Source organism: Lottia gigantea, assembly GCF_000327385.1.
Source record: "Lottia gigantea unplaced genomic scaffold LOTGIsca_1, whole genome shotgun sequence".
Lineage (NCBI taxonomy): Eukaryota > Metazoa > Mollusca > Gastropoda > Lottiidae > Lottia > Lottia gigantea.
Genome location: NW_008706746.1, coordinates 6753167 through 6769425, shown reverse-complemented (window position 1 = coordinate 6769425; position 16259 = coordinate 6753167). Strand labels below are relative to the sequence as shown.

Below are 16259 nucleotides of genomic sequence, written 5' to 3'. Positions count from 1 at the left end.
AATCCCCCCCCCCCCCCCCCCCCCCCGCCCCCCTTTACACACCACACACACGCCCATCGAGTCTACACTTAAAATATCGTACTTACCGATTTAGAGTAGAGGTTTTCTGTCCATAAGATAGTAGCTATAAACATCAATGGTGGTTTAACCATGGCACACTGTAACACTAAATACTGCATTCTTACTAAATTCTGCCTGAAAAAGAAAAAGGTTTGAATAGAAAACGACCACATGGCCTTGTCTCTTTTTTTATTGCAAAGTAATAGACTTTGTGACATGTTTCTCAGAAGATCGATTGACAATATCCAGAGCATCACATTTGACCGTCAAGACTGACAGGAGCGCCACTCTTATACAGTTATCAACTGGATTCTCACAGATTAAGACAAACTGATGGCAACTGCGATTGTCTTCGGTGCGCTAAAAGCACTAAAACCACTTTCAAATTTCTTATAAATTTACATAGGGAAAGAGTTGCCAGTTAGCCCCAAGGGACATTTATTTGGCCCCACCTAATTATTTCTAAAACACAACTTACTTGGTGGGTTCTACAGAAGGACAGCAGCAACAACAACAGGCTAATGGTGGAGATCGTAATGCTATGACACTTCCGGTTTTCTTGACAACCATTTGATCCAGACCACCATAATACGTAACAATCAGCCCAACAAATTTATACAAACAGATACCCAAATAACTGAATTGAAAGATGTTTAAAAATAAATGGGAATGGTGGCACAAGAAAAAAACGTAAGTCAAAATCGACATAATAACCCCAGACACGATTACATTGAGGCTCCTGTAGCCTTACGCCCTGTTAGTTACTCAGGGATGAATAAAATCGGCTAAAGACTGAATGAAATACGAATGAAGAGGCAAGAATTACACCATCATCAGCAGAGAGGTGTCACGAAGTGCTGAATCGAAACAGTCATCGGACTCATTAAATCCTTAAAACGGAAGGTAAGACAGGCGAGGAATGGCTGTATGATATGATCCTACCAACTTCTTCAGACGTACTGTGATATATTCACTTGATGATATCATCTGGGTATATTGCGTCTGAGAAATTGGGTTGGGCCAGATCAGTGGGGCCAGATCAGTGGGACCGAAGGCGAAGCTACTGATCTACTTACGCTGCTGCGACAAACTCGCAGAATAAAACTGTTCTTGGAGCCAAGGTGGCGATCATGGAACAAAAACTGGCCATCTGCAATAGATAGATAGTGAAATAGCAATGGTAGGCCTATCCCTAATATATGTACATGTCTCAATAGCAAGATAGCACATTAAAACAAGGCGAATTAGTGGACAGCGAAACCCAAAGTAGAACAATATGGCAGCTTTTTGTGTTTCGTTATTTCACAACATGACAGGCTTTTAAGTAGTAAGAAAAACACGTCATTGGAACGGGACTGTGGTAATAACTTGTCTGTTACTATGGAGACACAATGAAGACGAAACTCTCGACAGTCATTGCAATAGACATGGTTAGGACTCGTAGCCCCTAGCCTCACCCCACAGAAACCCTATTTATACTCACAGGATAGAGCCCCAGTAGCCAGATGATAATATAAAGAACATTATTATAATGTCTAGTAAACCAGATCCATCGTAGTTCATATAGAAATATACACAAAGTTATTAGGGTAAGAACTCCACCAGCCGCTATAAATACCTTTTCTACAACGTTCAGATCTGAAACATACAGATTAATGATAACATTTTTATGCCCTACTGATAATGGAATGAATCGAAGTTTTACGCCCTACTATTCGTAGCTTATTTGGGTTAATGAAGACAGGGTGGAAAGGTCATGTGTATCGTTCAAATCGATGCCTTTAGTATCCTCCAAAAAATTAAAACGTTCAGAAAACCTCTACACAATCTCTTTAAATAATATATATTATATTAATATAGGCTAATATATGGAACTGGAATGGTGGAAGTACAAAATCTAAGCATCCTTCATACACAAACATGTCCTAGAAACGCCTTTTGTATGTTTTAAAACAAAATACTTACGTTCCAGGTAGAAATCTGAATAAGGAAAGTCATTATTACAGTTGTCTATGACGTCATCGCCACTTCCATTACTGAAAACAGAGTAATATAGTTAGAATCTTCACAATTCCAAACTCTAATACCTTGATATACAGGGATTTGATTCGATTACACGTACAGACAAATTGTTTGTTTTCGAGGCCACTGATTGGCCATGTTCGGTAGCGTACTATCGAAACAAATCGCTGCATTCTGTAATACAAAAATAGTGGCTATTGCTGTCAAGGTATAAGTCGAAGTTCGTAATAGCTTGACATTGTGAAGGTGACTAATATGTTACCGAATAGGGCCATTCCAAACAGACCTAAGTGGCGAGGTTTTTCTCTTTTGTTCAGTCTGACTGATTGTGCTCTCGATTGCTATGTGATATCTACAATCTATGTCTTGTGTCTTAGTTTTGAACCTGATTGAATAAAATGAATGGAGTTTTACGTCCTTGTTTTCTACACGCACCTTATGATCTAATGAATACGGACAACGCAAAGCTACCGCGGCACCGATTGTGTTTACCGAAGTCCTGTGTGATACAGGCTGTGCATGCTATAGATCTCTCAACGGTTGGAAATCGAAAAAGAGCAGGCTAATGCCACTGTCATGGCAAAATTTCCCTCATTGCCTGTCTTCATTCCCTGTCTTCATTCGCCCCCATGGTGCAGAAAAGTAGGACGTAAAACTCCAGTCATTTCATTCCCGAATATACGAATATGTAATTAATACTAAAATTTACCTGATTTGACTGTTATTAGCCATGACTGAGTCACTTATTGCACCTAAAATACAGGTAGATTTATAAAAGATTATAATATATGGCTTGTTTACATTAGTTTTCATCATACATTATGAATATATATGAGTATATCATACAGTACTTATTATCGTACCACCATTATAATTATAGGCCTTATATACTCCCCTAAAAGGGATTGTAAAGAGATTTTCTAAAAATTTTATGTGTATCGGGGACACTGGTAGCACCAATTTGCGACATTCCAATTGTCAATCAGACGTCTGTGACTCCTGCAATTCCACTAAAACTAAGTGTTGTATAACGTCACTAATCGTCGAGGCCTTTTTATGACATAAAGCCTTTCGCAATTAGTGACGTCATCACACCTGACTGTAGTGGAATTGCAGGACCCACAGACGTCTGATTGAAAATCAGAATGGTGCAAATTGAAGCTATCAATGTCCAAGATACACATAAAACATGCAGAAAACCTCTTTACCTTCCCTTTAAAAAGGACACAGTCTTAAGTGTTTTTATACTGACGCATTTTGTATCCAGTTTCACAGGTAACCTACCCCGAAAATAGAATTTCTGACAGAATGAAACCAAGATATATTTCCTCTAAGATAGATCCAATGATATATGACGTCACAAGTTCAAACCTCTGTGAACCCACAATAATCTTTATAATAATGAACCTAAATTACGGGGCACACAATATTTAATACATGAGTAGGCTAATATAGTCCGAAACTTGCTAACGATTTTCAAATCTATGTATTTTGGTCATTAAGCTGGAAAAGAATTATCATGCTCGTAATACACTATTCAACTATTAAGAGTGGTTTGATAATACAAGTCAATGTTTATTAACGAATATCGCAGAATTTTTCACGATCAGTAAGGAAATCTTTCAAAAAGCGGCATTTGATTGGTTGAATATAAAATGGCCCAGAACAGAAGAAGCATAACAATTTCTTCAGATCATGGATGGCATGTGGATTGACCCACAGAAAAAACACGAAACAAACATTCAGATGTACGTGTCAATCAGATTGCCAGAAGACAGTTTAAATAAAAGGAATACTACGTCTTCGAATGAACATAAAATTTAGGAATTTTAATCTTGGTCAATAAGAGCGTACATTCATCAGTAGATATACCTGGTGTCATAAATAACACAACAGGATCCTTATATAATCCGATAAATCCAAAAAACTAGTAATTATCCATAAATATGCAATTAACTATTGAAAAACGCTTGATATTAAGATTAAGCGTTTTTCAATAATTACTTAGTTTTATGAATTTTCCAATTTTCCAAATTTTACAGGGACTCTTTTACATTCGGACTACTTTTTAAAATGGATGACATTAAACATAAATTATTAAAATATTATGTAATGATGAATAATTATTAATTCGTACGTACCTATAACGAATTTAAGATCAACTTCAAGGAGTTGTCAGTTTCCTTCTTCTGTCCAAACATCTATGTTGCATAGTTTCAATTTAAACCGTTTGTCCTTAGGTGTTAATTATATAGACCTGTATTTCCGTACAGGCAAATCTTCAGACAATTAGTCTGATGGAATAAACAGTTTGTTTTGATGTCTATTAGTCCACTATACTTATTGCTCTATTACGAAGTATAACCATTAACTATTGGCCTCTAACGTTGGGCTTTTATTTGATGTTCGGTATCTAGGCGTATAGGCGAATAACGATGAAAAAACTAGATTCGGTCACAGAGCACAATTTATTCTGTTTGGGAAAAACAGAAACCCTAAGATGCTTGATCTTGAAAGCATTCGGCTGTATTTACGTACTTCTCCATCAATACTCCCCTTTTCTATCCTTTCATATTTATTTAATTAATCAAACTGCATGTAGTTCTACAGATTTCGTTTAGTTTTTTTGTTATTTCAATCAATACAATTAAGTTATGGTATATACAGTATATAAACGGCTAATGATAGCAAAACACAAAACACAAAAAGCTTTATCTGATCTGTACTGAGAAAGGTGCCCGATTTCGTTTAGTTTTTTTGTTATTTCAATCAATACAATTAAGTTATGGTATATACAGTATATAAACGGCTAATGATAGCAAAACACAAAACACAAAAAGCTTTATCTGATCTGTACTGAGACAGGTGCCCGTTTCACAACCACTGAAACTTACAACATCCGTCCAGTCTTCATAAACCCACTAGGATACAGAACAGTTGGATGTCAACGTTCGTTTTATTCCATTAGAAACATAACATCTACTGTACGAATAAACCACTTCAAACACTTTTCATTGTATTAGTCCTCTTAGAAAACAGTAGGACTTAATGTAAGTTCCTCTTTATTTCATTAGTTAAATACTGTGCAGGGCAGTAGGGTGTAAAACTTCATGTAATTCCATGTCAATATCCTTATACGTTTGTATAGATTGAATATTATCCTATAGAAAACTGAATTTTATTCATATGAATGTTTATATAAAACTATCTCACGTCGCCCAGATTTTGAACTCAGATATGAATATAGTCACGGTTAGTACAATCTGCCTTAGTGCCGTTCACACATATAGCCTGGGATAGTACGAAATGCCTTCTCGCCGTCTTGTGTTTAATTTGCCCACCATATCCAAGGTGTTTTAAACTTTTAAATCTAATAATGTTTCTAAATTCTGACTCATAGAAGCGTTTGGTGAATCATTCCTCGTTTCTAATAGGCTTTGGTATGATGTTATGCAAAATATCTTTGTCAATATGAATCGTATTATGTCGACCTTCTGTGTCCAATTTATCATTAATAGACGAGCTGCGGAGTTTTGATTGACGGACAGAAACTTGAATGAATGGACATTGTATGCATCTTTAATAGTTTCGTATGTATCTTTAATAGATTTGTATGTATCTTTAATAGATTTGTATGCATCTTTAATAGATTTGTGTGTATCTTTAATAGATTTGTATGCATCTTTAATAGATTTGTATGTATCTTTAATAGATTTGTATGCATCTTTAATTGATTTGTATGTATCTTTAATAGATTTGTATGTATCTTTAATTGATTTGTATGCATCTTTAATAGATTTGTATGCATCTTTAATAGATTTGTATGCATCTTTAATAGATTTGTATGTATCTTTAATAGATTTGTATGCATCTTTAATAGATTTGTATGTATCATTAATAGATTTGTATGCATCTTTAATAGATTTGTATGCATCTTTGATAGATTTGTATGCATCTTTTATAGATTTGTATGCATCTTCAATAGATTTGTATGCATCTTTAATAGATTTGTATGCATCTTTAATTGATTTGTATGCATCATTAATTGATTTGTATGCATCTTTAATAGATTTGTATGCATCTTTAATAGATTTGTATGTATCTTTAATAGATTTGTATGCATCTTTAATAGATTTGTATGCACCTTTAATAGATTTGTATGCACCTTTAATAGATTTGTATGCACCTTTAATAGATTTGTATACATCTTTAATAGATTTGTATACATCTTTAATAGATTTGTATACATCTTTAATAGATTTGTATGCATCTTTAATTGATTTGTATGCATCTTTAATAGATTTGTATGCATCTTTAATAGATTTGTATGCATCTTTAATAGATTTGTATGCATCTTTAATAGATTTGTATGCATCTTTAATTGATTTGTATGCATCTTTATAGATTTGTATGCATCTTTAATAGATTTGTATGCATCCTTTGATAGATTTGTATACATCTTTTATAGATTTATATGCATCTTCAATAGATTTGTATGCATCTTTAATAGACTTGTATGTATCTTTTATAGATTTGTATGCATCCTTTATAGATTTGTATGCATCTTTAATAAATTTGTATTCATCTTTCGAGTTTTATTTTGCAAGTAGTGACTTAAATCATTATTTTGTTATCACCCTCATTCAGATCCGCTAATCCGATGACTATCTAACGTATCGTATATATAGGGCATTCAACACCCACCCAACATGCATACTAGTCTAACACGAGTAAAACAGCTGTCAGCTATTCTAACTATGGGTCAAAAGTTTACGGTCAATGTTTTTTTATTGTTTATCATTCTTTAACCTACTCTTTCTCGTTAGTACACTCAAGAAATACACAAAATAGAAGTAATTAACAAGTTCGTAGGTTGCGATCACGGGTGTGGTTATATGATACCGACTTTGTAAAAAATGACTTGCTCTGACGAACTCCATCTTATACTTTGACATCATTTGGCACTTTTCTTGTAGCACAAGATCGGTGTATTAATGAAATTGGACTGTACGCTAGCTAGATAATTCGTGATACCAAGATATACTCAATGCCTTCGAACTTGACCGAATCACTAAATAATCCCAACCGTCGTTGATGACAAGGCCGCAGCGCCGTAACGCTTAAACAGGCATGACGGTCAGTGGATCTGGGGAGATTTTTAATACTTTATTCACAAAAAGACACCTCTAAAGTTTGGTCTTCATTTAATAACCCAAGTCTGCATAGCTCTAAACCACGCCTTAAATATCTAGAATGAAAGGACGATGCTTTGTAGAATGGATGTTGTCTGTGGTCAGAATAGAAAGAAGATATTCCATCTTTACATCTGATGTCACTCTGTCAAAACAGCTATCAGAGGATAGAATAGAGGCAGATGTTTCAGTCCACATATTGTTTATAACGCATGGTTTGCTAAGCCTTGTTTCGGATTCCCATCTGTACAGAGTTCGCAACCTTATATCCAACCTGTCATATTCCATGTACCCACATAATTATCCTGTGGTCTCAATGGATCAGGTATGGGAATTTTACAATAGGAAATCAAACACAATTTTAATTTCAATCATAATTGTTTTTAAATTTTGAAACATATAATACAAAAGGAGCAAAAATATATACAGAATTTGAAACTATATTAACAGTTTATATTTTTATAAACGTTATGCTTTATTTCAATTATAATATTTTCCAATTCTAATTTAAAACATGCACGAAAGGAATCAAAATATACATTATTTAAAACTAGATACAATATATATAAATATTTAAAATAAATAACAGTGTTCCTATAGTCAAGGCACCGAGAAATATCGATAGGTGTGTTTATTTACATTATCACAGAATTATCAGCTCACCTCCAAAAAGGCAAAAATTTACATAGTAATACGCACATTAAATTAATGATGATATCTAAAAAACAAGGCCCGAAGTGAGCATTTCATCCGTAATTAATAAATAAGGTGTGTCCCTTTTCCATGTGAACAACTAAAGAACATATTTATAAGCGAGAAACCTGGTGTAATTTTTGAAAAACTAACAAATTTATAATGTTCTCTCTGTAACAGATCACCGGATCCTAAATTAGCCCCTGGATCTCGAACGCCTGTGACCAAGTGGGGTTCGAACGCTTGTGGCCAAATAAATAACTAGATTACAAATAATGTCACTTAAGTACAATTTCTATTATCTAATATCATAATTTACACAGTCCTTATCAGTGGTATTATAACTACACTGACTATATCACAATAATATATAACTTAATCACCAGATAAATATCTTGAAACGAATGAAGACGAAACAATTGTAAAAAATATATCAAACATTCTTCTTATGAAAGTTAAAATATCGAAAGTTACAAGAAGAATATTTGAATGCGATTCCATTTAACTCCGACAAATATCTAAACTCATATTATCATTGTAATAAAATATTATATAAATATAAAGGCTCTATAATATCTATATCAAATTCATAACACATCGAAAGCATTGGCCTCGGAATTATATTTTTTGTTGGACGGAATAGTAAAATAATGGACTGAAATCTATACTAGATAACAAACCGAAAGCATTGGCAGATGCATCGTATTATATGTTGGACGGATTAGAATTTATTTTATCTTAGATGTATAAAAGCAGATAAAATTTGGAAAATGATTTTGAAATCACATTTAAACTTAATTAAATAATGTTAACTGATCATTAATGAACTTAAATTTGAAATTACAATTAAATCATAAAATTTCACTAAATACTGAATTCATAAAACAATAGCAGGATATCAGCAGTTTAATTATCAATCATTTTGATTAAAATACTCAAAATATAAACCATAGATTCTTAACATATTTCTCAAAAAGCACTTCAATGAACGGAACAGAAACAAATCCTTTGTTGTCTAATGCCTTAAATAGAGTTATCTCTCTTTAACCGTTACAAGCTTACCTCAAGCGGATGAAGTCAGAACAATGCAGTTAAATAATGCCAAATTGATGCCCATTTCCATAATGATTAAGAGATAATTGAATAACGTGCAATGCTTTCAAGAATAATTTTGTCACTTCTTTCCCTAGCCATGCTTAGTCACGTAGGATGATGCCAAAGTTTCCGAGAAATTTATAGACTATGATCAAGAGAAATTTGTAGAAAATCCAAACAGTTTAAATAAGGCTACCTACGCCATACCTAGTAGAGTAGGTGGACTCTTCCACGATACTGTTTTACTGGATTCGAAATCACCACGGTAAGTTGAACTGGAATTCATCTTGGCATCGATTTGCATGAAGCTCTCCGTATTTGGTCTTACTCTCTGGGGTCTTGTGGTTTCCCAGGACCCTTTAAAATCGCACGAGGCTGTAGTGGTGCCATCAAACGGAACGTTCGATTGAAACGCAACTTTTGGAGGACGGTAACTGTCCCGCTTCTTTCCTTCGCGACCAATAAAATCGCTTTTGAATGTAGACATACCTTCGAATTTTACCGAAGAAGGCACATATGGTTCTTGTTCTCTTCTGGATCGAGGCGCGGGCTTGACCTCGGTGAAACTATCTTTATAGCTGGAGCTCATTATCATTGGAGCACTGCTCCTCAGCCACGAATCCGTCGCTTTGTAACTCGTAGTTCTCGCTGTAGGTTGATTGGCTCCGAAATCTGCTCGGTTTGTTGTTTGACCATCAAATTTCACCGTCGGTGGCTCGTATGTTGCTTTAATAAAAGTTGTTTTCTCTGGCAAGTCTCTTTGGGTGAAGCATCCCCTGTAACTCGTTTCAGTGGTGAATTTTCCATCATACTTAAGCGTATTGGACGATCTGGGCCTGGTAATGCTTCTCCTTGGGATGTAATCGCCCTTGAAAGAAGATTTAGACGTGGTTTGTAGATCCATGGGTTCGGAGGATTTGACATAAGTATCTTGGCGTTTCAGAGGTTGTTTCTGTACATTGTATTCTTTGAAAGAATCTTTAGCTGTAGTACTTCCAGAGAAAGGCTCGACAGAGCGAAAAGCTTCTTTTGAAGGTCCGTATCCCGATCGTTTTGTTGCAGTGACCTCTTTAAAGGCGCCATGACTAGTTGTTTCTGTCTCTAAAGGTATTGTAGGTGGGATGTACTTCTCTTTTTCTCTCCGGACTCTAGCTGCAGCCTGGTGTTCGATGAACGTTTCCTGATATCCAGTGGCCGGTGCGAACGGATCGTGGGATTTTAAGGTGGTGTCTGGGGGAATATATTTATTCCGTTTCGAGTAGGGTTGTTCCATAAAATCTGCATGGTTCGTTGTTTCTGCATAAAATTTTCCTTCTGGTGGGACATACGCATCTTTCATCGGTTTCACCCGGGGAACAACATCGTGCTGCTTGTAACTGCTCCCATATGCCGCCTCTCCATAAAAGGTGCCATCACCAGCCAAGGCTTGAGAGGAACCCTGTTTTTTGATGGTAGGTCTGCTTACTAGGTCCCCTTTAAACGCCTGCTTATTGATGGTATTCAAATCCATTTCGCCCTCAAGTTTTAGATTTTCTTGGTGTCGTTTCAATGTGGGTCTATCAGGTTCCCATTGTTGAAAGTCTTTGCTAAAGGTGGTAGAACCATCGAAAGGAGCATTTGAAGAAAATGGTTCTGTGTCCCTTTTGCAGCTTTGTCGCTTTGACAGGGGATTTTCGTGAAATGTGTCTCTATTAGTAGTGCTGGTTTGCATCGATTCCGTTGGTGGTTGGTACTCATCTCGTTTTCTTTTTTGTTTTGGTTGTATCTGATGTTCTCTGTATGTATCGTTGTAACCAGTGTACCCATCGAACGGATCATCCGATTTCAAAGCATCTCCATTCGGTTTGAAGCTTTGTCGCTTTTGTGCTTGATGTTCGGGATAGTCGTTCTTATTAGACGTTGAAGTAGCCATCGACTCCGTCGGTGGTTGGTACCCATCCCGTTTCCGTTGCTGTTTTGGTTGAATTTGATGCTCTCTATACGTATCGTTGTAACCAGTATAGCCATCGAACGGATCATCCGATTTCAAAGCATCTCCACGCGGTTTGAAGCTTTGTCGCTTTTGTGCTTGGTGTTCGGGATAGTCGTTCTTATTAGACGTTGATGTAGCCATCGATTCCGTCGGTGGTTGGTACCCGTCCCGTTTCCGTTGCTGTTTCGGTTGAATTTGATGCTCTCTGTACGTATCGTTGTAACCAGTATAGCCATCGAACGGATCATCCGATTTCAAAGCATCTCCATTCGGTTTGAAGCTTTGTCGCTTTTGTGCTTGGTGTTCGGGATAGTCGTTCTTATTAGACGTTGACGTAGCCATCGGTTCCGTCGGTGGTTGGTACCCATCCCGTTTCCGTTGCTGTTTCGGCTGGATCGGATGCTCTCTGTATGTATCGTTGTAACCAGTGTATCCATCGAACGGATCATCCGATTTCAAAGCATCTCCATTCGGTTTGAAGCTTTGTCGCTTTTGTGCCTGGTGTTCGGGAAAGTCGTTCTTGTTGGACGTTGACGTAGCCATCGATTCAGTGGGTGGTTGGTACCCATCCCGTTTCCATTGCTGTTTCGGCTGGATCGGATGCTCTCTGTATGTATCGTTGTAACCAGTGTATCCATCGAACGGATCATCCGATTTCAAAGCATCTCCATTCGGTTTGAAGCTTTGTCGCTTTTGTGTCTGGTGTTCGGGAAAGTCGTTCTTGTTGGACGTTGACGTAGCCATCGATTCAGTGGGTGGTTGGTACCCATCCCGTTTCCGTTGGTGTTTCGGCTGGATCGGATGCTCTCTGTATGTATCGTTGTAACCAGTGTATCCATCGAACGGATCATCCGATTTCAAAGCATCTCCATTCGGTTTGAAGCTTTGTCGCTTTTGTGTCTGGTGTTCGGGAAAGTCGTTCTTGTTGGACGTTGACGTAGCCATCGATTCAGTGGGTGGTTGGTACCCATCTCGTTTCTGTTGGAGTTTCGGCTGGATCGGATGCTCTCTGTATGTATCGTTGTAACCAGTGTATCCATCGAACGGATCATCCGATTTCAAAGAATCTCCATTCGGTTTGAAGCTTTGTCGCTTTTGTGCCTGGTGTTCGGGAAAGTCGTTCTTGTTGGACGTTGACGTAGCCATCGATTCCGTCGGAGGTTGGTACCCATCCCGTTTCCGTTGCTGTTTCGGCTGAATCGGATGCTCTCTGTACGTATCGTTGTAACCAGTGTATCCATCGAACGGATCATCCGATTTCAACGCATCTCCATTCGGTTTGAAGCTTTGTCGCTTTTGTGCTTGATGTTCGGGATAGTCGTTCTTATTAGACGTTGAAGTAGCCATCGATTCCGTCGGTGGTTGGTACCCATCCCGCTTCCGTTGCTGTTTCGGTTGAATCGGATGTTCTTTGTACGTATCGTTATAACCAGTATAGCCATCGAACGGATCATCCGATTTCAAAGCATCTCCATTCGGTTTGAAGCTTTGCCGTTTTTGAGCTGGGTGTTCGGGAAAGTCGTTCTTGTTGGACGTTGACGTAGCCATCGATTCTGTTGGAGGTTGATACCCATCCTGTTTCCTTTGCTGTTTCGGTTGAATCGGATGTTCTTTGTACGTATCGTTATAACCAGTATAGCCATCGAACGGATCATCCGATTTCAAAGCATCTCCATTCGGTTTGAAGCTTTGTCGCTTTTGTGCTTGGTGTTCGGGATAGTCGTTCTTATTAGACGTTGAAGTAGCCATCGATTCCGTCGGTGGTTGGTACCCATCCCGCTTCCGTTGCTGTTTCGGTTGAATCGGATGTTCTTTGTACGTATCGTTATAACCAGTATAGCCATCGAACGGATCATCCGATTTCAAAGCATCTCCATTCGGTTTGAAGCTTTGCCGTTTTTGAGCTGGGTGTTCGGGAAAGTCGTTCTTGTTGGACGTAGACGTAGCCATTGACTCTGTCGGCGGTTTGTACCCATCCTGTTTCCGTTTCTGTTTGGGCTGAATCGGATGCTCTTTGTACGTATCTTTGTAACCAGTATAGCCATCGAACGGATCGTCCGATTTCAAAGCATCTCCATTCGGTTTGAAGCTTTGCCGTTTTTGAGCTGGGTGTTCGGGAAAGTCGTTCTTGTTGGACGTTGACGTAGCCATCGATTCTGTTGGAGGTTGATACCCATCCTGTTTCCTTTGCTGTTTCGGTTGAATCGGATGTTCTTTGTACGTATCGTTATAACCAGTATAGCCATCGAACGGATCATCCGATTTCAAAGCATCTCCATTCGGTTTGAAGCTTTGTCGTTTTTGAGCTGGGTGTTCGGGATAGTCGTTCTTATTGGACGTAGACGTAGCCATCGACTCTGTCGGCGGTTTGTACCCATCCTGTTTCCGTTTCTGTTTGGGCTGAATCGGATGCTCTTTGTACGTATCGTTGTAACCAGTATAGCCATCGAACGGGTCATCCGATTTCAAAGCATCTCCATTCGGTTTGAAGCTTTTTCGTTTTTGCGCTTGGTGTTCGGGAAAGTCGTTCTTGTTGGACGTAGACGTAGCCATCGATTCTGTCGGTGGTTTGTACCCATCCTGTTTCCGTTGCTGTTTTGGCTGAATCGGATGCTCTTTGTACGTATCGTTGTAACCAGTATAGCCATCGAATGGATCATCCGATTTCAAAGCATCTCCATTCGGTTTGAAGCTTTTTCGTTTTTGCGCTTGGTGTTCGGGAAAGTCGTTCTTGTTGGACGTAGACGTAGCCATCGATTCTGTCGGTGGTTTGTACCCATCCTGTTTCCGTTTCTGTTTGGGCTGAATCGGATGCTCTTTGTACGTATCGTTATAACCAGTATAGCTATCGAACGGATCATCCGATTTCAAAGCATCTCCATTCGGTTTGAAGCTTTTTCGTTTTTGCGCTTCGTAGCCGGGGTAGTCGTTCTTGTTTGACGTAGATGTGGTCATCGACTCTGTCGGCGGTTTGTACCCATCCTGTTTCCGCTGCTGTTGAGGTTGTATTGGATGCTCTTTGTATGTGTCATTATAGCCAGTGTAACCATCAAACGGATCATCCGATTTTATGGCATCTCCTTTTGGTTTATAGCTTTGTCTCTTTTGCAACTCGTGTTCTGGATAGTCGTTCCTGTTTGACGTTGAAGTATCCATCGACTCCGTCGGAGGTTTGTACCCATCCTGTTTCCGTTGGTGTTTAGGCTGAATCGGGTGTTCTTTGTACGTATCGTTGTAACCAGTATATCCATCGAACGGATCATCCGACTTCATGGCGTCAGATTTCGGTTTGAAACCTTCTCGCTTTTGACTTTTGTGAGCGGGATATTCGACTTTGTTTGATGTTTGGTCGTCCATTTTCTCTTGTGGTGGAGTATATTCTGGTCTTGTGGGTTTTTGGGGTCGACTGGCTTCCCATCCTGGATAATCTTTCATGTGGTTTGTCTGCTTCTCCATTGGACCCTCTCCTTTCATTGCTTTAGCAGAATCCGGCTTTTTGACCACTTGTTTCTGGACTGGATGTTCCTTGTACGTGTCCTTATTGATGGTATTGTGATCAACAGCTCCTTCTGGCCTTTTGTATTCTGAGGGTTTTCGTGGAACTCTTTTTTGTACAGGGTGTTCTTTAAAATCTTGGTTCGCAGTACTGGCGCCATCGAAGGGCTCACTCGATGTGTTGGGTTTGTTTTCAGGTTTAAAACTGGCTCTTTTCGGAACAACTTCACCACGAAAATCATTCCGTGCTGTGCTAGAACCTTCGAATTTGTCTGATGGAGGCTTGTAGGTATCCTTTGGTTTGGGTTTACGAGGTTCAATCGGATGTTCTACATAATCACGTTTGTTTCCGGTTTGTCCATCAAAAGGCTCAGAAGATTTCAGAGGTTCTTGTTTTGGTTTAAAACTTTTTCTTTTTGGTTGCGATTCTGATCCGGATTTGGCGTCATCACTGATGTTGACGTTTGGTGCTCCCCATTTGCTTCTAGGTTTTTGACCTCGGACATTTTTATCTGAAATAAAAGGAAAGGTTATTCAATATGTGGAGATTTAATATTTATATAATATTTGTTGACACGTTTTAAATTAATTTGAGAAAACTTGGATACATTTCAACCTTTGTTAGCCCGACAATATAGTAGCGGTTCAAGTGGGGATATAGGACTGAGTCAGTAAATTTACCGGTTCCTGTAAATCCAAACTTGACCAGAATAATAGACAAGCCATGCCAAATCCGATTCAAGCCAAATGAATTTTGCGATCTAGGAATGACTGAAAGCTGAAATGTTGGAGATAGAATTATTCGGTATGACTGACACATCTACTAAAAAACCTCTTGTAAATCAATAAATAATTCATAATTCATGAAATATCTCCCCTCTTGGAAGGTATTATGCAGATAAAATATATAGTCTTAGAAACAGAAAAAAATCTCACTTACCAGTCGAGGACATGATCAACAAATTTGTAATTTAAACAGCGAAATTTTGGAGGACTGCTGCGTTCGAAAACTTCTCTCCATCTGAAATATAGAAGGATTAACTGAATATTATAATTATGAAAAATGGAATGGAATAAAATATTGTTCTTCCTCCAACGTTTATGGGCTAATGAAGAGTAAGGATGATTAACCATATATTACAATGTACGGAGAGTGACATCAGGTGTTTAGATTGATAATAACTAGGTGATATAACTAGTTAAGGTCTAATTAACAGTATTGATAACAATCGTATATAGGGATTATATTCAGTCGGTTATAATCTATAAATCAGATCGAGATATTGAAGGGATTGAGATGCTGTCGACTCTTCTTCTTATCATATTCAGGATTATTATAGTGGGGATAATATGCCGATTCATTTCGTAAATTTTTAAATGTCAAGATAAGCAGAATTAAAACTAGATGTTATAAAGAAAATATTTTGTTATTGTAATATTTTATATGATCAATTTGGATGAGATTAAATGAGAGGATGTGGAGTTTTACGTCCTAATGTTCTTAGGCATTGTTACCAAGGGATAACAGCTACACACTGAATACAAATTAGAGAGTAATTATACCTAGCATAGTTTGGACTGCATTGACTTGTAAACAAACCTTTAGCATGCATAGAATGGAGCTACAAAATTCTTTAATAGTTTAACATGCAGGTAGAAAAAACCCCACAAAGAGCAACCCATCACTTTAAAAACAAGAGTGTTGTCAAAGTGTTCCGTCACATACCAAC

General features: G+C 37.8%; 5 protein-coding genes across 5 annotated transcripts in view; 2 read left to right on the top strand and 3 right to left on the bottom strand.

Moving 5' to 3' along the window:
• LOTGIDRAFT_228076 (hypothetical protein) overlaps positions 1–4534 on the bottom strand; it is a gene marked incomplete at its 3' end in the record, with an annotated part of 4970 nt that extends 436 nt beyond the window's left edge. Inside the window, exons 1-7 of the mRNA XM_009045829.1 lie at positions 4224–4534; positions 2792–2834; positions 2026–2096; positions 1544–1698; positions 1137–1210; positions 539–697; positions 87–195 (exon numbers count right to left, since the gene is read on the bottom strand). Of these exons, the coding sequence (XP_009044077.1) occupies positions 87–195; positions 539–697; positions 1137–1210; positions 1544–1698; positions 2026–2096; positions 2792–2814 (591 nt within the window). The 5' untranslated portion in view covers positions 2815–2834; positions 4224–4534. The remainder of the gene's footprint in view (positions 1–86; positions 196–538; positions 698–1136; positions 1211–1543; positions 1699–2025; positions 2097–2791; positions 2835–4223) is intronic.
• Positions 4535–5685: 1151 nt separating this feature from the next.
• LOTGIDRAFT_103070 (hypothetical protein) lies at positions 5686–5946 on the top strand (the record flags this gene model as incomplete). The annotated part of the gene is made up of 1 exon (XM_009045828.1): positions 5686–5946. A coding segment is annotated over one exon (261 nt), but the record flags the coding sequence as incomplete, so codon positions are not given.
• A 27-nt stretch (positions 5947–5973) lies between these two features.
• LOTGIDRAFT_102742 (hypothetical protein) lies at positions 5974–6486 on the top strand (the record flags this gene model as incomplete). The annotated part of the gene is made up of 1 exon (XM_009045827.1): positions 5974–6486. A coding segment is annotated over one exon (513 nt), but the record flags the coding sequence as incomplete, so codon positions are not given.
• Positions 6487–9423: 2937 nt separating this feature from the next.
• On the bottom strand, positions 9424–13455 carry LOTGIDRAFT_63801 (hypothetical protein; the record flags this gene model as incomplete). Its single annotated transcript, XM_009045826.1, has 2 exons — positions 9424–9632; positions 12666–13455. Coding segments are annotated over 2 exons (999 nt in total), but the record flags the coding sequence as incomplete, so codon positions are not given.
• Positions 13453–14940, bottom strand: LOTGIDRAFT_102727 (hypothetical protein; the record flags this gene model as incomplete). The annotated part of the gene is made up of 2 exons (XM_009045825.1): positions 13453–14238; positions 14638–14940. Coding segments are annotated over 2 exons (1089 nt in total), but the record flags the coding sequence as incomplete, so codon positions are not given.
• Between the last annotated feature and the right edge of the window lie 1319 nt (positions 14941–16259).